This window comes from Entelurus aequoreus, linkage group LG10 (assembly GCF_033978785.1).
Source record: "Entelurus aequoreus isolate RoL-2023_Sb linkage group LG10, RoL_Eaeq_v1.1, whole genome shotgun sequence".
Lineage (NCBI taxonomy): Eukaryota > Metazoa > Chordata > Actinopteri > Syngnathiformes > Syngnathidae > Entelurus > Entelurus aequoreus.
The window spans coordinates 62,108,199-62,135,937 of NC_084740.1; the positions used below are offsets into that span (position 1 = coordinate 62,108,199).

A 27,739-nucleotide genomic window follows, 5' to 3' on the forward strand; every position below is an offset into this window, starting at 1 on the left:
AACTGATCTCCTAAAGCTTTAGTAAAACTTGAAAATATTCCAATTCTGTCTTGATGGTCCTTCTTACTCAGCATATATGTCATCGAAAGAACTTGGGATTGACCAGTAACTTAGATTCCCTGGGAGGAAAAACTGGTCCGACGCAACAAAATTCTGTCCATAAAAGTTCAGAACAGAATGGGTGACAAAGGGCAGCCTTGGCGGAGTCCAACCCTCACTGGAAACGTGTCCGACTTACTGCCGGCGATGCGGACCAAGCTCTGACACTGATCATACAGGGAGCGGACCGCCACAATGAGACAGTCCGTTACCCCATACTAATGTTTTTAATTGGAGGTGATTTGCGTTCACGGACTCAAGGAGACCCTGTGGTTGATTTGGGTGTTTTTGGAACATTTGCAATGGTGAGCAGCAGGGCCGCGCCAGGATCATTTGGGACTTTTATTCAATCAATCAATCATCAATCAATGTTTATTTATATAGCCCTAAATCACAAGTGTCTCAAAGGGCTGCACAAGCCACAACCACATCCGCGGTACAGAGCCCACATAAGGGCAAGGAAAAACTCACAACCCAGTGGGACGTCGATGTGAATGACTAAGAGAAACCTTGGAGAGGACCGCATATGTGGGTGACCCCCCCGCCCTCTAGGGGAGACCGAATGCAATGGATGTCGAGTGGGTCTAACATAATATTGTGAAAGTCCAGTCCATAGTGGATCTAACATAATAGTGAGAGTCCAGTCCATAGTGGATCTAACATAATAGTGTGAGAGTCCAGTCCATAGTGGATCTAACATAATAGTGAGAGTCCAGTCCATAGTGGATCTAACATAATAATGAGAGTCCAGTCCATAGTGGATCTAACATAATAGTGTGAGAGTCCAGTCCATAGTGGATCTAACATAATAGTGAGAGTCCAGTCCATAGTGGATCTAACATAATAATGAGAGTCCAGTCCATAGTGGATCTAACATAATAGTGTGAGAGTCCAGTCCATAGTGGATCTAACATAATAGTGATAGTCCAGTCCATAGTGGATCTAACATAATAATGAGAGTCCAGTCCATAGTGGATCTAACATAATAGTGAGAGTCCAGTCCCTAGTAGATCTAACATAATAGTGTGAGAGTCCAGTCCATAGTGGATCTAACATAATAGTGTGAGAGTCTAGTCCATAGTGGATCTAAAATAATAGTGAGAGTCCAGTCCATAGTTGATCTAACATAATAGTCTGAGAGTCCAGTCCATAGTGGATCTAACATAATAGTGTGAGAGTCCAGTACATAGTGGATCTAACATAATAGTGAGAGAGTCCAGTCCATAGTGGATCTAACATAATAGTGAGAGTCCAGTCCATAGTGGATCTAACATAATAGTGAGAGTCCAGTCCATAGTGGATCTAACATAATAGTGTGAGAGTCCAGTCCATAGTGGATCTAACATAATAGTGTGAGAGTCCAGTCCATAGTGGATCTAACATAATAGTGAGAGTCCAGTCCATAGTGGATCTAACATAATAGTGAGAGTCCGGTCCATAGTGGATCTAACATAATAGTGAGAGTCCAGTCCATAGTGGATCTAACATAATAGTGAGAGTCCAGTCCATAGTGGGGCCAGCAGGAGACCATCCAGAGCATAGACGGGTCAGCAGCGCAGAGATGTCCCCAACCGATGCACAGGCTAGCGGTCCACCCCGGGTCCCGACTCTGGACAGCCAGCACTTCATCCATGGCCACCAGACCTGTGTCCCCCCCCCACCCTCCTCCACAAGGGAGAGGGGGACAGAGGTCTTGTTGAGCGGCGTGGAATCAAACCCACGGTCGGTGCGTTTCTATATTTGAACAACAAGTCGTCACCTTGACCTCGTTTCCAAGTATAAAGAACCTTGGCGGTCTCTCTCTCGGCGTGACCGTGGTGTTGTGGCCTTGTCGCCACCTGGGGCCCTGGGGCCGGCCCCTGGCACGTGCCGCAGTGCAGCTGCTTGGGTTGTCACCTTCCAGCCGGGGGGGGGGTTTGCAGGCTTACACTAAGACCCCCGAGATTATTCACTCACTGCTAATGATAAAAAAGCTCCCTGGCTTGGGCAGTGGATGTTTTGGAGCTAACTAGCTAAGTTCAGTCGACAGTGTTTGAGCTGCGGCCTCAACCCCCCCAAATAGTTGCTTGTGCTTCCGGCGCTCGGCATTTATCCGAAATAGAAACATTGAGGAATGGAGTAAAGGGCAAACGACACCTTTCAGTCACACAAAGTGTCAGCACTCCTCGCTCGCCACGCCACGACAGATGGATCAAACGCTGACCTGTCTCTCTCTTTCTATTCGCTCTCTAGCCTCGCCAGCTCCGTGACGTCACATGACCAGGATGAAGACATCCAGCAGGCTTCAGATCCTCACCTCGCATGTTTTAAAGGCCGATCAGTCCTCAATTGGAGCTGAAATGTCCCAGTTTTGTGTTTGCTTTTGTGCTTTCATCGCCGCACACTCGGTGATGCAATAACATATAATATGATATTTTCTTTTCTCTTACTGGCACGTTTATGTTGTTAAAGCTCATCGACACAAAGTGGATGTATCAGTATTCTATATTTGTTGCCAAAAGCATCAGTTTTACTGTCATTGATGGACCAATACAGTAGGAACCAAAAGGAGGAACGTCACTGCAAATAGTCAACAAGCCAGCATTTACTTTCACTTTTCAAATCTTCAGACATTTTCTGCAAAAACATACATGATGTGGCAATGATGTCACCACATGTCGTCCAATCAGAGGGCTGTCAATCATCTGTCACGTTTGTTTGCACCAGACCTTCTCAAACCTTTGCTCACCACCTCAGAAAACACCTCCATGTACCACCTTAATGACAATATTAAATACAGTAGTGCAGTAGACCTAAGTATTCATTAAGTACCACCTTAATGACAACATTAAATACAGTAGTGTAGTAGACCTAAGTATTCATTAAGTACCACCATCATGACAACATTAAATACTGTAGTGTAGTAGACCTAAGTATTCATTAAGTACCACCATCATGACAACATTAAATACAGTAGTGTAGTAGACCTAAGTATTCATTAAGTACCACCATCATGACAACATTAAATACAGTAGTGTAGTAGACCTAAGTATTCATTAAGTACCACCATAATGACAACATTAAATACAGTAGTGTAGTAGACCTAAGTATTCATTAAGTACCACCATCATGACAACATTAAATACAGTAGTGTAGTAGACCTAAGTATTCATTAAGTACCACCATCATGACAACATTAAATACAGTAGTGTAGTAGACCTAAGTATTCATTAAGTACCACCATAATGACAACATTAAATACAGTAGTGTAGTAGACCTAAGTATTCATTAAATACCACCATAATGACAACATTAAATACAGTAGTGTAGTAGACCTAAGTATTCATTAAGTACCACCATAATGACAACATTAAATACAGTAGTGTAGTAGACCTAAGTATTCATTAAATACCACCATCATGACAACATTAAATACAGTAGTGTAGTAGACCTAAGTATTCATTAAGTACCACCATAATAACAACATTAAATACAGTAGTGTAGTAAACCTAAGTATTCATTAAGTACCACCATCATGACAACATTAAATACAGTAGTGTAGTAGACCTAAGTATTCATTAAGTACCACCATCATGACATCATTAAATACAGTAGTGTACTAGACCTAAGTATTCATTAAGTACCACCATAGTGACAACATTAAATACAGTAGTGTAGTAGACCTAAGTATTCATTAAGTACCACCATGATGACAACATTAAATACAGTAGTGTAGTAGACCTAAGTATTCATTAAGTACCACCTTAATGACAACATTAAATACAGTAGTGTAGTAGACCTAAGTATTCATTAAGTACCACCATCATGACAACATTAAATACAGTAGTGTAGTAGACCTAAGTATTCATTAAGTACCACCTTAATGACAACATTAAATACAGTAGCGTAGTAGACCTAAGTATTCATTAAGTACCACCATAATGACAACATTAAATACAGTAGTGTAGTAGGCCTAAGTATTCATTAAGTACCACCATCATGACAACATTAAATACAGTAGTGTAGTAGACCTAAGTATTCATTAAGTACCACCATAATGACAACATTAAATACAGTAGTGTAGTAGACCTAAGTATTCATTAAGTACCACCATCATGACAACATTAAATACAGTAGTGTAGTAGACCTAAGTATTCATTAAGTACCACCATAATGACAACATTAAATACAGTAGTGTAGTAGACCTAAGTATTCATTAAGTACCACCATAATGACAACATTAAATACAGTAGTGTAGTAGACCTAAGTATTCATTAAGTACCACCATAATGACAACATTAAATACAGTAGTGTAGTAGACCTAAGTATTCATTAAGTACCACCATCATGACAACATTAAATACAGTAGTGTAGTAGACCTAAGTATTCATTAAGTACCACCATAATGACAACATTAAATACAGCAGTGTAGTAGACCTAAGTATTCATTAAGTACCACCATAATGACAACATTAAATACAGTAGTGTAGTAGACCTAAGTATTCATTAAGTACCACCATAATGACAACATTAAATACAGTAGTGTAGTAGACCTAAGTATTCATTAAGTACCACCATAATGACAACATTAAATACAGTAGTGTAGTAGACCTAAGTATTCATTAAGTACCACCATCATGACAACATTAAATACAGTAGTGTAGTAGACCTAAGTATTCATTAAATACCACCATCATGACAACATTAAATACAGTAGTGTAGTAGACCTAAGTATTCATTAAGTACCACCATCATGACATCATTAAATACAGTAGTGTAGTAGACCTAAGTATTCATCAAGTACCACCTTAATGACAACATTAAATACAGTAGTGTAGTAGGCCTAAGTATTCATTAAGTACCACCATAATGACAACATTAAATACAGTAGCGTAGTAGACCTAAGTATTCATTAAGTACCACCATAATGACAACATTAAATACAGTAGTGTAGTAGGTCTAAGTATTCATTACGTACCACCATGATGACAACATTAAATACAGTAGTGTAGTAGACCTAAGTATTCATTAAGTACCACCATGATGACAACATTAAATACAGTAGTGTAGTAGACCTAAGTATTCATTAAGCACCACCATAATGACAACATTAAATACAGTAGTGTAGTAGACCTAAGTATTCATTAAGTACCACCATCATGACAACATTAAATACAGTAGCGTAGTAGGCCCAAGTATTCATTAAAAACAAGGCAGAGGTTTTATTTAACAAGTATATTTCATAGTGTTGGCCACTGTCACGTCACACACAGTTTGAACAGTAACACTGTGTTGGAATAAAGGAAAATACAACACCGTACTTTAATCAAGTGATTCTCTAGTGTACCACTAGGAGGAGCCCACGTACCAGTTTGAGAATGTCTGGTTCAGACAGTAATATGAAGTCAACAAGTGCATTCAATTGTGTGATTGTGCACTGCTAGTGTGTCCATGATGATGTTTACATTGACACTTGTGTCTGTAGGTGATGATGTCATGTACTAAGTGCATGATGTCATGTACTAAGTGCATGATGTCATGTACTAAGTGCATGATGTCATGTTCTAAGTAATGATGTCATGTTCTAAGTGCATGATGTCATGTTCTAAGTGCATGATGTCATGTTCTAAGTGCATGATGTCATGTTCTAAGTGCATGATGTCATGTTTTAAATGCATGTTGTCATGTTTGATGCACATGAACACAAGTCATAAAAACTTGACTTTTTCCACACTTTTTTGGTCTTTTGTAGCAACGAAAATGTACGCCACTGAAATATTTCAGCTAAAGTTGAACCTCGATTTTGTCACGCCCCACTTGTCGGGTGGTTGGGATTTTAAGGAAAAAAGTGTTTGCCGCAGTTTTGGTGTGGCCTCTCCGTCATGGTACGACCAAGTTTTAGTCAAGGTTGTTTTCCATTTCCTGATGGAAGTTACACAAATACACAAGTTTGTTCCACCTGGATCGTGCACACACTGCAGCTGTCAATCTTTGGGCAACACACCTTTGCATTATTGGGGGTAACGATTCCATTCACATTCTATTATCGATTTAAAACAATTCTCGATTCAAAATCCATATTTTTTAATAACTTTGGCTGCTAGTTCTATGATGAACTACATTCCTACATAAGACAGATAAACTGTGATACAGTTCTATCCATCCATCCATTCATCCATTTTCTTCCACTTATCCGAGGTCGGGTCGCGGGGGCAGCAGCCTAAGCAGGGAAGCCCAGACTTTCCTCTCCCCAGCCACTTCGTCCAGCTCTTCCCGGGGGATCCCGAGGCGTTCCCAGGCCAGCCGGGAGACATAGTCTTCCCAACGTGTCCTGGGTCTTTCCCGTGGCCTCCTACCGGTCGGACGTGCCCTAAACACCTCCTTAGGGAGGCGTTCGGGTGGCATCCTGACCAGATGCCCGGACCACCTCATCTGGCTCCCCTCCATGTGGAGGAGCAGCGGCTTTACTTTGAGCTCCTCCCGGATGACAGAGCTTCTCACCCTATCTCTAAGGGAGAGACCCGCCACCCGGCGGAGGAAACTCATTTGGGCCGCTTGTACCCGTAATCTTGTCCTTTCGGTCATAACCCAAAGCTCATGACCATAGGTGAGGATGGGAACGTAGATCGACCGATAAATTGAGAGTTTGCCTTCCGGCTCAGCTCCTTCTTCACCAAAACGATACAGCTTCCGCATTACTGAAGACGCCGCACCGATCCACCTGTCGATCTCACCATCCACTCTTCCCTCACTCGTGAACAAGACTCTGAGGTACTTGAACTCCTCCACTTGGGTCAGGGCAGGACAGTTCTATATGACTTCAAATAAAACTGGTTTGTTGAATAAAATTATACCAAACATTTAATAAAGTCAAATACAAATGAGACAACAAGAGAAGTATCCAACACTTCTGTAAATGGTAAATAAAAAGAGAATACAACAAATCCTTTTCAACTTATATTCAATTGAATAGACTGCAAAGACAAGATATTTCATGTTCACACTGAGAAACGTTGTTATTTTTTGCAAACATTAGCTCATTTGGAATCTGATGCCTGCAACATGTTTAAAAAAAGCTGGCACAAGCGGCAAAAAAGACTGAGTGTTACGTTCGGGTCACATGATGATGCGGGGTTTGTTCTCCCAGGATGCAAAAGGACGAATCCGGACAGGACTTGCAGGTAAGGACTTGATTTAATAGTAAAAAAACACAGAACAGGTACAAAACAGAAAACAAACCGACTGGATAAGGTGCCGAGCGCACTGGAAGCTAAGGCTACAACTTAGCACAGACTATGATCACTAGCAGGGGCTAGGAGACAAGCAAAAACTTACCTAGCAGTCGCGTGACGCAAACAAAGAAGCCAGACTGACTGACTGGAAAAGGCAGGCTTAAATAATGTCAGTAATTACCAACAGGTGCGCGTCCGGAACACAAGCGGCAGGTGAAAACAATAAGTAGCTATGGTAACCAACTCAGAAGTGCACAAACAGGAACTAAAGGAGTCCAAGACTAACAGAAAACACACGTGACTCGAAAATCTAAAACAGAATATGATCCGGGCAGCGGATCATAACACTGAGAAAGTTGAGGAATGCTCATCAAAGATTTATTTGAAACATCCCACAGGTGAACAGGCTAATTGGGAACAGGTGGGTGCCATCCTGAGGTGGGTGTTCCGCTTGGATGTCATAGGTGATGATTACCTCAGTTTTCTTGGCATTCAGCAGAAGGCCAACCTTGGCGCACTCTGACTCCACTCGGCTCAAGGGCTCCTGTGCTTGCTTCATGTGGTTGGAGAGCAGGCTGATGTCATCCGCGTAGTCTAGGTCTGTCAAGACTACTGCAATGGTAAGGCCAAGATCCTGCTCACGTCCATTGATGGTCTTCCTGAGCACATAGTCCAAGACTATGACAAAAAGGAAGGGGGCTAGGGTGTCTCCTTGCATTACTTCGGCCAGGATGTCAAACTCCTCACTGTCGCCATCTGGGGACACCACCTTGGCCCGTGTTCCTGCATACATTGCCTCTATTGCCCAGAGCAAGTTGGGAGGGACACCTTAGGCCTTCCGGATCTTCATCATTGTGCCTCTGTGTATTGAGTCAAAAGCCCTTTTGAAGTCAATAAAGCACAATACAGACGTCAAGTTGTTCTTCTTCACCTCCTCTATTAGTCTCCTCAGGGCCAGGATCTGGTCTAGTGTGGTCCTCTCCTCTCGAAAGCCATTTTGGTTTCCCCTCAGATGAGGGTCAATGGCATGCCGGATGCGGCTCAGTATCATGCGATTGTAGGCCTTTGCGGTGATACAGGTCAGGCTGATGCCCCGGTAGTTGTCTGGCTTCAAGAGGTCTCCAGATTTGGGCACTGGGGTGATGTTGGAAAGAGATCACATGTCAGGCAGCTTGTTGCCTAGCAGGGCAAGGTTGCAGAACTCAAGGATGATGTTATCGAGACCACACTTACTGGGGTATGCCCTCCGGCCCAGCACTCTTACCCTCTCTCAGCGTGCTTTTCGCCTTAGAAAAATCAGTAATAGTGAAGGGACCATCCTGGATGTTGAGGTCATGGAGGAATGATGGTATCTCTTCCTTCCCTCCATCTGATGTTGTGCCCAGAATTAATGGTAATGGTTGTACCATGTCGCCACACTCTCCTCGGGGATGTATCTCTCAGCCTTTCCCTCCTTGGTCCTCTTCCTTCCTGTCATCTCGTTGATGACCTTCCATGCTTCTCCATATTGCCTCTCTCCATGTGCATTCTGGACTCTCTGCACTCTTTCCATCAGTTCCTCCCCCTTGATCTTATCGTAGGTACTGAAGAGAAGCTGTTTGGCCTCATTCAGTACCCCACGTTTCTCCACAGTAAGCTCACGAGCAGAGCCAAGTCGTGCTTCTTCCACCCTGGCCCGTGCCGCTACAACCTCTGGGTGTTTAGACAGCAGGGAGATTCTGGTTTTCTCTAGCACGGGCACACACACACTTGTTGCCTCCTCGTTGGCAGCAACAAATCGCCTGAATTCAATGCTAGGCTCTGCACCTTCGTCCAGCTGCTGAAAGCGGCTCGTAACCTCCTCCGTACCCCTGGTTTTGTAGGCCAAGGTCTGTCGAGAGTGCCTTCCAGTCATACCGGATCCTGGGGGATGGCTTGGGGACCCTGAGGCTCAGTCGCACCCTCATGGTGACCACACGGTGGTCAGAGCCCACAGAGCTGAATGTGCTGTATGGCTCAGCATTAAGGCTAGAGTTCCTCCACTTTTGCCTCACTAGGATGTAGTCTAGCTGACATTGTGTACTTGAGGCTCGGTCTCGGAAAGTCCACCTCTTGCCTGTTCTTTTCTGGAACAAGGTGTTCGCTGCCAAGAGCTGATGTTCCATGAGAAGGGCAGTGAGGTATGCGCTCTTGCGGTTGGTAGCGTCGTGATAAAGGAAGGGAGCATCCTCTGGTCCAATCCTAGCGTTGAAGTCGCCCAGGATTGCCAGGAAGTTGTGCGCTGAAACATCCCGGACCGCTGTTGTGAGGTCCTCGTAGAACTTCTCCACCTCCTCAGATGGTGCCACGTTGGTGGGTGAGTACACGACTATGACCGTTGTTACTGGGTTGCCTGAGAATTCTGCCCTCCAGAAGGAGGACCAGCACCACCGTCCGCCGCGATGTTCCTGCGGACTCCCGCCGCTGGAAGTATAGGTTTTGGAATGACTTTGTACTATATAGTTGGATATACTATACTGATAGCGGACTGTGGGGCGCAACTCCTCGCAGTCCCAGTTTAGAGTGTCCTTCTCCTAGACGGGTTGCCGTCCAAGGCTTAGAGCCCCATCTGCCCAAGCTATTTAACCCATAGCTGGGACAGTGGTTTGCAGACGCCAGGGCGTGTCCACACACTGGTGGGCCTGCTCGCCTCGCCTCTGGGGCCCACTGCTGCTCCAAGATCTCCTACAGTTTGGCCTGGGATCTCGCGGTACCCAGTTACCGTGTGTAGCCACGAGGAGGCACTGCAGAAGTCTTGGCGACGGAGAAGCTATGTACTGACCTCAGAAGACTTACGCACTCGGCTTCCTTTACCCAAACTGGGTTGGTCAGCAGCAGGAACTAAGGGAGGGGGTCACATGCATCTCTACAAGCAACGTCGCTCTAGTATGCTGAACTAGACGCATCAATACACCCTGCGAGCTCTCGCCCGCTCACACACAACTGGTCATGGACCAGTTGTGTGGGACAAGGTGGACCCTCCATGTGACCTCCAACAGCAGCCATGGTCTCCTTATAGACAAAGTGGACCCTCCATGTGTCCTTCAACAACAGCAGCCATTGTCTCCTTATAGACCAGGTGGACCCTCCATGTGACCTCCAACAACAGCGGCCATGGTCTCCTTATAGACAAGGTGGACCCTCCATCTGTCCTTCAACAACAGCGGCCATGGTCTCCTTATAGACAAGGTGGACCCTCCATGTGACCTCCAACAACAGTGGCCATGGTCTCCTTATAGACAAGGTGGACCCTCCATGTGACCTCCAACAACAGTGGCCATGGTCTCCTTATAGACAAGGTGGACCCTCCATGTGACCTCCAACAACAGCGGCCATGGTCTCCTTATAGACAAGGTGGACCCTCCATGTGACCTCTAACAACAGCGGCCATGGTCTCCTCAGAGACAAGGTGGACCCTCCATGTGACCTCCAACAACAGTGGCCATGGTCTCCTTATAGACAAGGTGGACCCTCCATGTGACCTCCAACAACAGCGGCCATGGTCTCCTTATAGACAAGGTGGACCCTCCATGTGACCTCCAACAACAGTGGCAATGGTCTCCTTATAGACAAGGTGGACCCTCCATGTGACCTCCAACAACAGTGGCCATGGTCTCCTTATAGACAAGGTGGACCCTCCATGTGACCTCCAACAACAGTGGCCATGGTCTCCTTATAGACAAGGTGGACCCTCCATGTGACCTCCAACAACAGTGGCCATGGTCTCCTTATAGACAAGGTGGACCCTCCATGTGACCTCCAACAACAGTGGCCATGGTCTCCTTATAGACAAGGTGGACCCTCCATGTGACCTCCAACAACAGCGGCCATGGTCTCCTTATAGACAAGGTGGACCCTCCATGTGACCTCCAACAACAGCGGCCATGGTCTCCTTATAGACAAGGTGGACCCTCCATGTGACCTCCAACAACAGCGGCCATGGTCTCCTTATAGACAAGGTGGACCCTCCATGTGACCTCCAACAACAGTGGCCATGGTCTCCTTATAGACAAGGTGGACCCTCCATGTGACCTCCAACAACAGTGGCCATGGTCTCCTTATAGAGAAGGTGGACCCTCCATGTGACCTCCAACAACAGTGGCCATGGTCTCCTTATAGACAAGGTGGACCCTCCATGTGACCTCCAACAACAGTGGCCATGGTCTCCTTATAGACAAGGTGGACCCTCCATGTGACCTCCAACAACAGTGGCCATGGTCTCCTTATAGACAAGGTGGACCCTCCATGTGACCTCCAACAACAGTGGCCATGGTCTCCTTATAGACAAGGTGGACCCTCCATGTGACCTCCAACAACAGTGGCCATGGTCTCCTTATAGAGAAGGTGGACCCTCCATGTGACCTCCAACAACAGTGGCCATGGTCTCCTTATAGACAAGGTGGACCCTCCATGTGACCTCCAACAACAGTGGCCATGGTCTCCTTATAGAGAAGGTGGACCCTCCATGTGACCTCCAACAACAGTGGCCATGGTCTCCTTGGTGCAGAGCAGTCATAGGGTGCTGTGGTCACATGAGTACAAAAGGAGGGCAGGACCACATGACCTATCCTTCATGACGCACTCTGCTGGCCAAGCTCAAGGAGGTGCAGCAAGTCAGGGACACTTGCAGGTAAGACCCTAATTTAGTACTTGAATTTACAGCCTGATCTAAGTAAATGATGTCCTACAAATGTTTTGACTTAGTTTTAAACAAAAAATGCACAAAAATGATGCAACATTTGGACATAAAATGTTGGCGTCCTTGCATGTGTTATTTATAAGTTGTGAATGCAAAAGTACAATGTCCACATTTCATCGTGTAGCAGACCTCTAAGGATTTGTAACTATAAACATCAAATGACTATTATTATTATTGTTGTTGTTGTCTAACAAAACCATGTAGAACTCAAAATGTTTTTTTTGTTGTCTTTTTTTTTTACAAAAAATCTAAACTAATACCTTTCTGTAGTTTTTCTGTGTAAAAGAATACGAGGATAATAATATGAAGTGACTGCACGTGTCCAGGAGTGCAACTGGAAGGTCTCCTTTTAAACAGTGCCAAGGCGTTGCTATGTCATATAAATACGGGGAATACTTGGTCTTTGTTCCAGATTACTGATTCGATCTAGAGCTCTTGTGGAAGCGACAGTATGTCCGACACAGAGGACGTCGTGGACGAGGAAACTCAGTATGTCCCAAACTACTTTCATTTGGAATAATGCTCATTATTTATATGCCTTGTTTTGAAATAAAAGTGTCCTTAATTGCATCATATTTTCTCCTTTCTATGTTACCAATGAAGGGAGGAAGAAGGTAAGAAAAAGCCTTTTTCATATTTAAAAATAAATACACACACACTCACACTCACACATACAAATATATATACACACACACACATACATACATATACACACATATAAACATACATTTACACATATATGTATATATATATATATATATATATATATATATATATATATATATATATATATATATATATATATATATATATATATATATACACACATATACATTTATACACATATATCTACATACATATACACACATAATAACATACTGTACATATACACATGTATATATACATAAATATATACACACAAATACATTTATACACACACACTTACATATATACACATATATACATACATACATACATACATATACACACATATACACTTATATATACATACATATATACACACAAATACATATTATACATACATACATTACATATACACATATAAATATATACACCTACATATACTGTATATACCAACATACATATAAATATACATATACATATTTATATATATCCATCCATCCATTTTCTACCGCTTGTCCCTTATATATATATATATATATATATATATATATATATATATATATATATATATATATATATATATATATATATATATATATATATATATATATATATATATATATATATATATATATATATATAATCATGAACTTAGAGGCCTACTGAAATTTTTTTTTTAAATTTAAACGGGGATAGCAGATCCATTCTATGTGTCATACTTGATCATTTCGCGATATTGCCATATTTTTGCTGAAAGGATTTAGTAGAGAACATTGACGATAAAGTTTGCAACTTTTGGTCGCTGATAAAAAAAAAGCCTTGCCTGTACCGGAAGTAGCGTGACGTCACCGGAGGAAGGACTCCTCACATTTCCCCGTTGTTTACAATGCAGCGAGAGAGATTCGGACCGAGAAAGCGACGATTACCCCATTAATTTGAGCGAGGAGGAAAGATTTGTGGATGAGGAACGTGAGAGTGAAGGACTTGAGTGCAGTGCAGGACGTATCTTTTTTCGCTCTGACCGTAACTTAGGTACAAGCTGGCTCATTGGATTCCACACTCTCTCCTTTTTCTATTGTGGATCACGGATTTGTATTTTAAACCACCTGGGATACTATATCCTCTTGAAAATGAGAGTCCAGAACGCGAAATGGACATTCACAGTGACTTTTATCTCCACGACAATACATCGGTGAAGCTCTTTAGCTACTGAGCTAATGTGATAGCATCGGGCTCAAATGCAGATAGAAACAAAATAAATAAACCCCTGACTGGAAGGATAGACAGAAGATCAACAATACTATTAAACCATGGACATGTAAATACACGGTTAATAATTTCCAGCTTGGTGAAGCTTAACAATACTGTTGCTAACGACGCCATTGAAGCTAACTTAGCTACGGAGCGGCGCCATCAGAGTCGGCAAGAAACATATATTTCCCCAAAGTTACGTAGGTGACATGCACATAGCGAACGATCAAATGTTTGGAAGCCAAAGCTGTACTCACGGTAGCGCGTCTGCTATCCATCTCAAAGTCCTCCTGGTTGTGTTGCTGCAGCCAGCCGCTAATACACCGATCCCACCTACAGCTTTCTTCTTTGCAGTCTTCATTGTTCATTAAACAAATTGCAAAAGATTCACCAACACAGATGTCCAGAATACTGTGGAATTATGAGATGAAAACAGAGCTTTTTGTATGGTGACACATTGGGTACCAATACTTCCGTTGCCGCCGTGACATCACGCGCATACGACATCATACATAGACCTTTTCAACCGGAAGTTTAGCGGGAAATGTAAAATGTCACTTTATAAGTTAACCCGGCCGTATTGGCATGTGTTGCAATGTTAAGATTTCATCATTGATATATAAACTATCAGACTGCGTGGTCGCTAGTAGTGGCTTTCAGTAGGCCTTTAGAGTTTAATGGCAGCAAAAAAAGTTGGCACAAGTGGCAAAACAGACTGATAAAGTTGAAAAATGCTCATCAAAGACTTATTTGGAACATCCCACAGGTGAACAGGCTAATTGGGAACAGGTGGGTGCCATGATTGGGTATAAAAGTAGATTCCATGAAATGCTCAGTCATTCACAAACAAGGACGGGGCGAGGGTCACCACTTTGTCAACAAATGCCTGAGCAAATTGTTTAAGAACAACATTTCTCAAGCAGCTATTGCAAGTAAAAGGCAGCATGTGTGATGGTATGGGGGTGTATTAGTGGCCAAGACATGGGTAACTTACACATCTGTGAAGGCACCATTCATGCTGAAAGGTACATACAGCTTTTGGAGCAACATATGTTGCCATCCAAGCAACGTTACCATGGACGCCCCTGCTTATTTCAGCAAGACGATGCCAAGTCATGTGTTACATCAACGTGGCTTCACAGTAAAAGAGTGCGGGTACTAGACTGGCCTTTTGCGTGTGTGTGTGTGTGTGTGTGTGTGTGTGTGTGCGTGCGTGCGTGCGTGCGTGCGTGTGTGTGCGTGTGTGTGTGATGAAATTATTTGTATATTTAATAAAGTGATGTTTCTTTCCTCCCCAATGGAAGATGAATCCAAACCAAAACCAAAGTAAGTTTCTTTTGTCTCTCATTTGCTTCTAGAAAAATCGCACTTTAAAAAAAAAAAAAAAAAAAAAAAAGTCATCCACAGAACTCATCATGTGACACAAGAACATTCCTTTGTGCGTGTTCTAAGGAGCACAACCAGTGCAGATAACTGAGGTTCACTATAAACTCTATTAGGAGTCCCCAACCTTGCCCAGTTTAATGTGTGTGTTATTTATTGTGTGTGTTATTTATTGTGTGTGTTATTTAATGTGTGTGTTATTTAATGTGTGTGTTATTTAATGTGTGTATTATTTAATGTGTGTGTTATTTAATGTGTGTTATTTAATGTGTGTTATTTAATGTGTCTGTTATTTAATGTGTGTATTATTTAATGTGTGTTATTTATTGTGTGTTATTTAATGTGTGTGTTATTTAATGTGTGTGGTATTTAATGTGTGTTACTTAATGTGTGTGTTATTTATTGTGTGTTATTTAATGTGTGTGTTATTTAATGTGTGTGGTATTTAATGTGTGTGTTATTTAATGTGTGTGTTATTTAATGTGTGTTACTTAATGTGTGTGTTATTTATTGTGTGTGTTATTTAATGTGTGTGTTATTTAATGTGTGTGTTATTTAATGTGTGTGTTATTTATTGTGTGTGTTATTTAATGTGTGTGTTATTTAATGTGTGTTACTTAATGTGTGTGTTATTTATTGTGTGTGTTATTTAATGTGGGTGTTATTTAATGTGTGTGTTATTTAATGTGTGTGTTATTTATTGTGTGTGTTATTTAATGTGTGTGTTATTTAATGTGTGTGTTATTTATTGTGTGTGTTATTTAATGTGTGTGTTATTTAATGTGTGTGTTATTTAATGTGTGTGTTATTTAATGTGTGTTACTTAATGTGTGTGTTATTTATTGTGTGTGTTATTTAATGTGTGTGTTATTTAATGTGTGTGTTATTTATTGTGTGTGTTATTTAATGTGTGTATTATTTAATGTGTGTTATTTAATGTGTGTATTATTTAATGTGTGTTACTTAATGTGTGTGTTATTTAATGTGTGTGTTTTTTAATGCGTGTTACTTAATGTGTAATATTTAATGTGTGTTACTTAATGTGTGTGTTATTTAATGTGTGTGTTATTTAATGTGTGTGTTATTTAATGTGTGTGTTATTTATTGTGTGTGTTATTTAATGTGTGTGTTATTTAATGTGTGTGTTATTTAATGTGTGTGTTATTTAATGTGTGTTACTTAATGTGTGTGTTATTTATTGTGTGTGTTATTTAATGTGTGTGTTATTTAAAGTGTGTGTTATTTAATGTGTGTATTATTTAATGTGTTTTACTTAATGTGTGTGTTATTTAATGTTTGTGTTTTTAATGCGTGTTACTTAATGTGTAATATTTAATGTGTGTTACTTAATTAGTGTGTTATTTATTGTGTGTGTTATTTAACGTGTGTGTTATTTAATGTGTGTGGTATTTAATGTGTAATATTTAATGTGTGTTACTTAATTAGTGTGTTATTTATTGTGTGTGTTATTTAACGTGTGTGTTATTTAATGTGTGTGGTATTTAATGTGTGTGTTATTTAATGTGTTACTTAATGTGTGTGTTATTTATTGTGTGTGTTATTTAATGTGTGTGTTATTTATTGTGTGTGTTATTTAATGTGTGTATTATTTAATGTGTGTTATTTAATGTGTGTATTATTTAATGTGTGTTACTTAATGTGTGTGTTATTTAATGTGTGTTTTTTAATGCGTGTTACTTAATGTGTAATATTTAATGTGTGTAACTTAATGTGTGTGTTATATAATGTGTGTGTTATTTATTGTGTGTGTTATTTAATGTGTGTGTTATTTAATGTGTGTTACTTAATGTGTGTGTTATTTATTGTGTGTGTTATTTAATGTGTGTGTTATTTAATGTGTGTGTTATTTATTGTGTGTTATTTAATGTGTGTTATTTAATGTGTGTGTTATTTATTGTGTTATTTAATGTGTGTGTTATTTAATGTGTGTGTTATTTAATGTGTGTGTTATTTATTGTGTGTGTTATTTAATGTGTGTGTTATTTAATGTGTGTGTTATTTAGTATAATATTTATTATTAATTTATTTTATTTTAGCACAACATAATACATATTGTGTGTGTGTGTATATATTTATTTTTATAATCAGGCTGACCTAAGCCTAAGGTTTATTTGTTAAATTAATAATAATCTTTATGATTAACACAGGCTTTTATATCATTTAACAAGGTAGTAAACTGTAAGTAGGTTAGATATAATTATTGATTATGATCAAAATCAAGAGTAAGATGACTAATTCAGTCGATACTACTATGATTACGTCGATATTTTTTATCAGAAAATCTTTTTTTTTTTTTTATAAAATTCATATTGTGTTTATAAAGTCAGTAAATATGTCCCTGGACACATGAGGACTTTGAATATGACCAATGTATGATCCTGTAACTACTTGGTATCACATCCATACCTAAATGTGTGGTATCATCCAAAACTAATGTCAAGTATCAAAGAAGAGAAGAATAAGTGATTACATTTGAACAGAAGTGTAGATAGAACATGTTCAAACAGAAAGTAAGCAGATATTAACAGTAAATGAACAAGTGGATTAATAATCAATTTTTACAGTTTGTCCTTTATAATGTGTACAAAATAATCGGTGTATAAATGACACAATATGTTACTGCATACGACTAATTAGGAGTCTTTGTTTGTTTACTTACCACCAAAAGACAAGTTGTCTGGTATGTTCACTATTTTATTTAAGGATTAAATGACAATAATAAAAATATGTTTCATGTACGTTTTGTTACAATAAAGACAATAATGCCATTTTTTGTGGTCCCCTTCATTTAGGAAAGTATCTAAACACATATTGGTATCGGGACGACCCTATATTGTACAGATTGTTGTTCTCTCGCAATGTATTGTGAGTGAGGCATCGTGTCACTAGGTCAGAAAAGTAGTTCCTCTGTGTTAGCCCCTACAAAAACAAAGTCACTAAATTTCGAGGTCACGGCATGTAAATGAACTTTGTTACTAGTTCTGGAGGGTTTTTTATTTAGAGGGATTCATTGGCAATATAGGTGAATATCTCCTTACATGCATTGTTAGCTGCCTTGTGCTAGAAGTTTTTCACTATTTAGAATGCCGACACAAAGATGTGTTTTAGTCTCACATAAAGATTGTGGATGAGAGGGAAAAAGAGGCGTTTTCCTTCCATGGAGTTTGATCAGAGTGCGTCATCTCATCCACAGATTCATGACCAACGTGGCGGCCCCAAAGATCCCCGATGGCGGCGAGAAAGTCGACTTTGACGTGAGTTTGAGTCCGCCGTGTTGTGGAAGGAAGTGACAAGAAGGCCGCCGTGTTGTGGAAGGAAGTGACAAGAAGGCTGGCGTGTGCAGGACATCCACAGGAAGCGTCTGGAGAAAGATCTGTCTGAGCTTCAGTCTCTGATCGAGGCTCACTTCGTCCAGAGGAAGAAGGAAGAGGAGGAGCTTGTCGCGCTCGTCAACAGAATCGTGAGTGGGAGATGTCGCCGCGTCAACAGAATCGGGAGTGGGAGATGTCGCCGCGTCAACAGAATCGGCCTGACATGATGTGTCCTCTCAGGAGAAACGTCGAGCCGAGAGAGCCGAGCAGCAGAGAGTCCGAGCAGAGCGGGAGAAGGAGAGGCAGGCCAGGCTGGCCGTATGTTTATGTTGACCTGCACGCTTATGTTGACCTGCACACTCATGTTTATGTTGACCTGCACGTTTATGTTGACCTGCACGTTTATGTCGACCTGCACACTCATGTTTATGTTGACCTGCACATTTATGTTGACCTGCACACCCATGTTTGTTGACCTGCACATTTATGTTGACCTGCACACTCATGTTTATGTTGACCTGCACGTTTATGTTGACCTGCACACTCATGTTTATGTTGACCTGCACATTTATGTTGACCTGCACACCCATGTTTATGTTGACCTGCACATTTATGTTGACCTGCACACTCATGTTTATGTTGACCTGCACATTTATGTTGACCTGCACACTCATGTTTATGTTGACCTGCACGTTTATGTTGACCTGCACACCCATGTTTATGTTGACCTGCACGTTTATGTTGATCTGCACATTTATGTTGACTTGCACACATGTTTATGTTGACTTGCACGTTTATGTTGACCTGCACATTTATGTTGACTTGCACACATGTTTATGTTGACTTGCACGTTTATGTTGACCTGCACGTTTGTTGACCTGCACACTCATGTTTATGTTGACCTGCACATTTAAGACCAGGAGTGGAGTCCACTAGTTGACCTGCACATTTAGGACCAGGAGTGAAGTCCACTAGTTGACCAGCACATTTAACACCAGGAGTGGAGTCCACTAGTTGACCTGCACATTTAGGACCAGGACTGGAGTCCACTAGTTGACCTGCACATTTAGGACCAGGAGTGGAGTCCACTAGTTGACCTGCACATTTAGGACTAGGACTGGAGTCCACTAGTTGACCTGCACATTTAGGACCAGGACTGGAGTCCACTAGTTGACCTGCACATTTAGGACCAGGAGTGGAGTCCACTAGTTGACCTGCACATTTAGGACCAGGAGTGAAGTCCACAAGTTGACCTGCACATTTAGGACCAGGACTGAAGTCCACTAGTTGACCTGTACATTTAGGACCAGGAGTGGAGTCCACTAGTTGACCTGCACATTTAGGACCAGGACTGGAGTCCACTAGTTGACCTGCACATTTAGGACCAGGACTGAAGTCCACTAGTTGACCTGCACATTTAGGACCAGGACTGGAGTCCACTAGTTGACCTGCACATTTAGGACCAGGAGTGGAGTCCACTAGTTGACCTGCACATTTAGGACCAGGAGTGAAGTCCACTAGTTGACCTGCACATTTAGGACCAGGACTGAAGTCCACTAGTTGACCTGTACATTTAGGACCAGGAGTGGAGTCCACTAGTTGACCTGCACATTTAGGACCAGGACTGGAGTCCAATAGTTGACCTGTACATTTAGGACCAGGACTGTAGTCCACTAGTTGACCTGCACATTTAGGACCAGGAGTGGAGTCCACTAGTTGACCTGCACATTTAGGACCAGGAGTGGAGTCCACTAGTTGACCTGCACATTTAGGACCAGGACTGAAGTCCACTAGTTGACCTGTACATTTAGGACCAGGAGTGAAGTCCACTAGTTGACCTGTACATTTAGGACCAGGACTGAAGTCCACTAGTTGACCTGCACATTTAGGACCAGGAGTGAAGTCCACTAGTTGACCTGCACATTTAGGACCAGGACTGGAGTCTACTAGTTGACCTGCACATTTAGGACCAGGAGTGGAGTCCACAAATTGACCTGCACATTTAGGACCAGGAGTGGAGTCCACTAGTTGACCTGTACATTTAAGACCAGGAGTGGAGTCCACTAGTTGACCAGCACATTTAGGACCAGGAGTGGAGTCCACTAGTTGACCTGCACATTTAGGACCATGACTGGAGTCCACTAGTTGACCTGCACATTTAGGACCAGGACTGAAGTCCACTAGTTGACCTGCACATTTAGGACCAGGAGTGAAGTCCACTAGTTGACCTGCACATTTAGGACCAGGACTGGAGTCTACTAGTTGACCTGCACATTTAGGACCAGGAGTGGAGTCCACAAATTGACCTGCACATTTAGGACCAGGAGTGGAGTCCACTAGTTGACCTGTACATTTAAGACCAGGAGTGGAGTCCACTAGTTGACCTGCACATTTAGGACCAGGAGTGGAGTCCACTAGTTGACCTGCACATTTAGGACCATGACTGGAGTCCACTAGTTGACCTGCACATTTAGGACCAGGAGTGAAGTCCACTAGTTGACCTGCACATTTAGGACCAGGACTGGAGTCCACTAGTTGACCTGCACATTTAGGACCAGGAGTGGAGTCCACAAGTTCACCTGCACATTTAGGACCAGGAGTGGAGTCCACTAGTTGACCTGTACATTTAAGACCAGGAGTGGAGTCCACTAGTTGACCTGCACATTTAGGACCAGGAGTGGAGTCCACTAGTTGACCTGCACATTTAGGACCATGACTGGAGTCCACTAGTTGACCTGTACATTTAGGACCAGGACTGTAGTCCACTAGTTGACCTGCACATTTAGGACCAGGAGTGGAGTCCACTAGTTGACCTGCACATTTAGGACCAGGACTGAAGTCCACGAGTGTGCGTCTGACTTTTCCAGGAGGAGAAGGAGCGCAGGGAGCAAGAGGAGCAGCGCAAGAAGCTGGATGACGACGTGAAGAAGAAGAAGGTCCTCTCCAACAGGACCCAGCAGTACGGCGCCGCACAGAAGGTCAGTCTGAAGTAAGGTGGTCCCCATACCAATATTTGGTACCAACATGTGTTTCAGTACTTTTCTAAATGAAGGGGGCTACAAAAATGTCATTATTGTAACAAAACGTACATGAAACATATGTTTATTATTGTCATTTAGTCCTTAAATAAAATAGACAACTTGTCTTTTAGTAGTAAGTAAACAAACAAAGACTCCTAAATAGTCGTATGCAGTAACATATTGTGTCATTTATACACCTATTATTTTGTACACATTATGAGGGACAAACTGTAAAAATTGATTATTAATCTACTTGTTCATTTACTGTTAATATCTGCTTATTTTCTGTTTTAACATGTTCTATCTACACTTCTGTTCAAATGTAATAATCACTTATTCTTCTCTTCTTTGATACGTTACATTAGTTTTGGATGATAACTACTTGGTATCGATCCGATACCAAGTAGTTACAGGATCATACAATAAAATATAATACCTAATAAACCAATAATAATATGGTTAATAAATACTGATGTAAAGGGTAGGTGTCGCGCTGTTTTCTGTTTTAACATGTTCTATCTACACTTCTGTTCAAATATAATAATCACTTATTCTTCTCTTCTTTGATACTTGACATTAGTTTTGGATGTTTACCACACATTTAGGTATGGATCCGATACCAAGTAGTTACAGGATCATACATTGGTCATATTCAAAGTCCTCATGTGTCCAGGGACGTATTTACTGACTTTATAAACATAATATACATTTTAAAAAACAAAAACATTTTCTGACGATATATCGATGTAATCACAGTAGTATCGACTAGATACTCTCTGGTAATTGGTATCATTACAGTGGATGTCAGGTGTAGATCCACCCATGGCATTTGTTTACATTCAGGAACACTAGATTTTGTTAGCGGTGAGCTATTGTATCCTCCTACGGTGTTTAGTGAAGCATGTTTAGCTATTCCTCGTCCTCCAGTGATAATGCTACTTGTAAGAAACATTATTTGTTTTATTTAGAAGTAGCTAAAACACTGGATGGATGTCAAAGCAGCTCTTCCTGAGGGCGTTTCAGTGTTATAACTTCACCTTTATCTTTACTTTTTACACCAAAATGTGTCCATTCTCCCTTTACTGTCTACACACTGTGTCTGCTTGTAAGTACTCTGTGTGTGTGCGCTGCCCAACATGCTCCTCTGCTCCTAAAACCAGCAATGTCATGCCGGTAAAAAAAAAAAAAAAAACCCAGCCGGTATTGATTGATAATATTTACATCTTTTCATAGAGTAATAATAGTAGTGTCGTTTGTGACATTTTTAGCCAGAAAAAAATAAAACAGATAAGAAAATATATATTATTGCACACTTATAAACAACAGGTCATTGTTTATAGACTAATACATATGAAGTATATAGAAATAAATACTATTTATTTACATTAAGGGTGTCTGGATTGGATTAAAAAAAAAAAAAAAAAAAATGTATCCTATGATATCGGCTTGCGTCTAAAATCACTGATACATACTCCAATACGAGCAGTCCAGGTCAACATGGCGGGCTATAGTCTACTGCAGGCCTGGGCAATTATTGTACTCGGGGGGCCAGATTTAGATAACAAAAAGTGTGTCTGGAATTTGACATTTTTTTTACTGAATGAGACACACAGAATGTACATGAAAATAAAGAATGTGGGATTTACAATATTAACTATGAAGGATAAAACACTGAATATTGACAACATATTTTACAATCAAGCGAAACACAACCAAAATGCAACAAACAGTGAAATATGAACGCAAAGGATAAAAAAACAAAAAAAACACCTACAGTCTGAGATTTCTCATAGTGACCAAAGTAATTAATTAGATGACCATAGTAACTAACTAGATGACCATAGTAACTAGTATATCATGCAGATTCCAAGCATTGAAAGACTTAGTATAGTTGAAGACTATACTAAAACATGACTGCACATCATAATGGCAGCTACACTTTACATCTTAAACATCTAGAACAATGATTTGGGAATATTTATTATTTGGGAGCCCCTAAAGGGAGGGGTTTTTTTTAGATTTTTTTTTTTTTTTAGACATGTATCTCGTGCGCACGAGAAACTTTTTATAAAGTTATAAAAAAAAATTAAAAAATGTTTATACATATATTTTTTAGACATGTATCTCGTGCGCACGAGAAACTTTTTATAAAGTTATAAAAAAAATTTAAAAAATGTTTATATTTATTTTTTTTAGACATGTATCTCGTGCGCACGAGAAACTTTTTATAAAGTTATAAAAAAAAATTAAAAAATGTTTTAAATATATTTTTTTTAGACATGTATCTCGTGCAAACGAGAAACTTTTTATAAAGTTATAAAAAAAAATAAAAAAATGTTTACATATATATATATATTTTTTTAGACATGTATCTTGTGCGCACGAGAAACTTTTTATAAAGTTATAAAAAAAAATAAAAAAATGTTTATATATATTTTTTAGACATGTATCTCGTGCGCACGAGAAACTTTTTATAAAGTTATAAAAAAAATGTAAAAAATGTTTATATATATTTTTTTTAGACATGTATCTCGTGCGCACGAGAAACTTTTTATAAAGTTATAAAAAAAAATGTAAAAATGTTTATATTTTTTTTAGACATGTATCTCGTGCAAACGAGAAACTTTTTATAAAGTTATAAAAAAAAAATTAAAAATGTTTACATATATATTTTTTTTAGACATGTATCTCGTGCGCACGAGAAACTTTTTATAAAGTTATAAAAAAAAATTAAAAAATGTTTATATATATTTTTTTTAGACATGTATCTCGTGCGCACGAGAAACTTTTTATAGTTATTTAAAAAAAATTTATATATATATTTTTTAGACATGTATCTCGTGCAAACGAGAAACTTTTTATAAAGTTATAAAAAAAAAATTAAAAATGTTTATATATATTTTTTTAGACATGTATCTCGTGCGCACGAGAAACTTTTTATAAAGTTATAAAAAAAATTAAAAAAATGTTTACATATATATTTTTTTTAGACATGTATCTCGTGCGCACGAGAAACTTTTTATAAAGTTATAAAAAAAATTTAAAAAATGTTTATATTTTTTTTTAGACATGTATCTCGTGCAAACGAGAAACTTTTTATAAAGTTATAAAAAAAAATGTAAAAATGTTTATATATATTTTTTTTAGACATGTATCTCGTGCAAACGAGAAACTTTTTATAAAGTTATAAAAAAAATTAAAAAAATGTTTACATATATATATTTTTTTTTAGACATGTATCTCGTGCAAACGAGAAACTTTTTATAAAGTTATAAAAACAATTTAAAAAATGTTTATATATATATATTTTTTTTTTTTTTAGAAATGTATCTCGTGCAAACAAGAAACTTTTTATAAAGTTATAAAAAAAATTAAAAAAATGTTTACATATATATATATTTTTTTATACATGTATCTCATGCGCACGAGAAAGGAAACATCTAAAAAAAAAAAAATAACTAAAAATAAAAAAATTATATTTTTATTTTTATTTTTTATAACTTTATAAAAAGTTTCTCGTGCGCAGGAGATAGTTTCGCACGACATATATGTCTAAAAAATAAATTAAAAAATATTAAAAAATAAATTTCCCCCCAAGTCCCTTTTAAATAAAATAACATTTATTTTGTACTATTTTCTTCAATAGTCCCAAACCACTAAGCTTGATTATGGTTGCCAAAAGTACAAGTGACCTCTTCTCCACCTCAGCAACCTGCGAGCACCATGATAGCACAACACACTCAAATAGACATGAATCATTCTGAATCATGAATTCTCCCAAACAGAGCGACAACAAAAAAGGAGCCAAGAAGCAAACGGAGAGAGAGAAGAAGAAGAAGATCCTGGCTGAGCGCAGGAAGCAGCTCAGCATCGATCACCTGAGTGACGACAAACTCAAGTAGACAAAAAGGTAGGCCACGGGGCTTGGTGAGCGTCACTAATCACCTGGTGTGTGCAGGGAGAAGGCTAACGAGCTGTGGCAGTGGCTGATGGAGCTGGAGATGGAGAAGTACGACCTCAATGATAAATTCAAGAAACAAAAGACAGATGTAAGTTTTTTTCTACATTGTTGCAAACTTCACCACGCACAGCTGCTCCTCCTAGTGGGGGAAGTTGGTCAATCACATCTTCATCAACCTTTTGACTAGCCCAGGGTGTCGGCAACCCAACATGTTGAAAGAGCCACATTGGAGCAACAATACCAAAAACTAATCCGTCTGGAGCCGCAAAAAGTTCAAAGCCTTGTGTAAGTGTTATAATGAAGGCAACACATTGACTACGTGTCTCAGAGGGTGAGAGAACTCCTGGAAATGACTGGCTTAAAACTGCCAAATGTATAGATTTGTGTGCCCAAGTTAAAGGAAAGGACAGGCTGTCTTCTTCTAATGAATTCATCACAATCTTTGCAAGCTGGGTAACGTTTGCTGTGGTCTGGAACACCATGGTAACGTTTGCTGTGGTCTGGAACAACGTGGCACACAATCAGAAATGCCGCCAATATTACGTACAGGTAATATGTCATGAGACATGCAAATATAAATTAAATACGCAGAGGACATAAGTAGAGTAAATTAAATGAACTCAAATATATCTACAAACAAGACATATTGATGCAATATGTACATAAATGCTAGTCTAAATAGCATGTTAGCATCGATTAGCTTGCAGTCATGTACTGACCAAATATGCCTGATAAGCACTCCAGCAAATCGATAAAATCAACAAAGCTCACCTGTGTGCATTCACGCACAGCATAAAACGTTTGGTGGACAAAGGAGGAGTGGCATAAAACACGTCTTTCTGTGGCAGCGTTGGAGAAAGTTGTACATGTAAACAAACTACGATGAGTTCAAGGATCGCTGAAATGAGTAGGACAAAACGGTGCTTGGCAAATCCTCATCAGTGAAGCATGTATAACATAAACAGTGGGATTACTAACAATTAGGAAGGTTTGTGTCATGTTTGTTTTCCTACAGAAAATATACTAAAACAAAAAATATATTTTTTTCTTCATCTTTTTTCATTTTCACACATCTCTGAAAGAGGTCCAGGGAGCCACTAGGGCGGCGCTAAAGAGCCGCAGGTTGCTGACCCCCTGGACTAGCCCTAATTGAAGACATTCCAGATAAACTCTGTGCTTCACCTCCACTGGAAACGTTTGCAATAATCCCACCTTTGTGTTGCAGATCAACCTGCTGCTGGTTCGAGTCAAGGACCACCAGAAGTAAAAGTCACAATCTTCGATACTTTCACGATTCCAATGTCTCATTTACCTTCTTCTTTCAGTACCAAGGGCCGCGGCAAGGGAAAGATGGGAGCCCGGATGAGGTAAAGTGGACCACCTCCCAGGAGAAACCACGCCAGTGTACCACCTGTACGCGCCGCTGGCTGGCGAGTGGAGCGTTCATATTTCATATCAATAAACCACTCCACCAGTGGAATACAGCTCCAGTTTTCTTTCATCTGACATCACATGGACAAAGATAAGACCTGCTGGAGGAAAGTTGTGTGGTCAAAATAGTAATCTCATGGAGACTCCTGAGCCATTTAGAGAGATAATGAACAAGCGAGTCACATAGGTAGGGACCGCAGATTACTTCCCCATCAACAACAATGCTAATCAAGCTTTGTAAGAGCCAACAACGATTACTTTAGGCAAAATTATGATCCAGAACATTAAATTGTTGATCCTGGATATAAGGAAGGTGAGCTACAAGTTTTAGAAGCTCTGCTAAACAAATCCAGACGTAGTGAAACACTATAGCATCATGTAGCAGTGTTGCTAAGTGCTAAACAAGAAATACAAACTACAAACATGATAAAGTGATCACTTACTGTACAATGTCTGCTCCCACTTCCATGACGACTGATAGGATATCCATATTTTCCCGTTGAGATGAACAATTAATCATGATGCACACGAAGGGTTAACAAGGAAGTCTCCCTGCAGACAGTCTTCAGTTGTGTGTGTTCGTCTCCATCTCCGGGTATGAATTGAATGTCACAGATGAACAACTTCTAGATTCAAGGCTAAATCTTCCAAGTATGCATACGAGGGGCATGATTTATAATCTAGAATAA

At 40.0% G+C, this 27,739-nt stretch overlaps 2 protein-coding genes across 3 annotated transcripts in view; both read left to right on the top strand.

Annotated features, from left to right (window-relative positions):
- Window positions 1-6,237, top strand: part of LOC133658881 (caldesmon-like) — a 58,816-nt gene extending 52,579 nt beyond the window's left edge. For both annotated transcript variants that reach the window (XM_062061369.1, XM_062061370.1), the window contains exon 16: window positions 2,332-6,237. The gene's annotated coding sequence lies outside the window, so the exon portion shown is untranslated. The remainder of the gene's footprint in view (window positions 1-2,331) is intronic.
- An 8,986-nt stretch (window positions 6,238-15,223) lies between these two features.
- Window positions 15,224-26,886, top strand: LOC133658053 (troponin T, cardiac muscle isoforms-like). The gene is made up of 8 exons (XM_062059664.1): window positions 15,224-15,249; window positions 18,521-18,581; window positions 18,671-18,787; window positions 18,879-18,956; window positions 21,506-21,616; window positions 25,444-25,556; window positions 25,617-25,707; window positions 26,845-26,886. Exons 2-8 carry the CDS (start codon window positions 18,525-18,527, stop codon window positions 26,884-26,886), a joined length of 609 nt encoding a protein of 202 aa, XP_061915648.1. The 5' UTR covers window positions 15,224-15,249; window positions 18,521-18,524.
- Window positions 26,887-27,739: the final 853 nt, after the last annotated feature.

Excerpts from the sequence above, each read along its gene's own strand:
- LOC133658053 (XM_062059664.1), top strand. The coding sequence starts at position 18,525 with ATGACCAACGTGGCGGCCCCAAAGATCCCCGATGGCGGCGAGAAAGTC. Across the intron at positions 18,788-18,878 it reads TCGCGCTCGTCAACAGAATC|GAGAAACGTCGAGCCGAGAG; the intron begins GTGAGTGGGAGA and ends GTGTCCTCTCAG. Across the intron at positions 25,708-26,844 it reads TCAAGAAACAAAAGACAGAT|ATCAACCTGCTGCTGGTTCG; the intron begins GTAAGTTTTTTT and ends TTTGTGTTGCAG.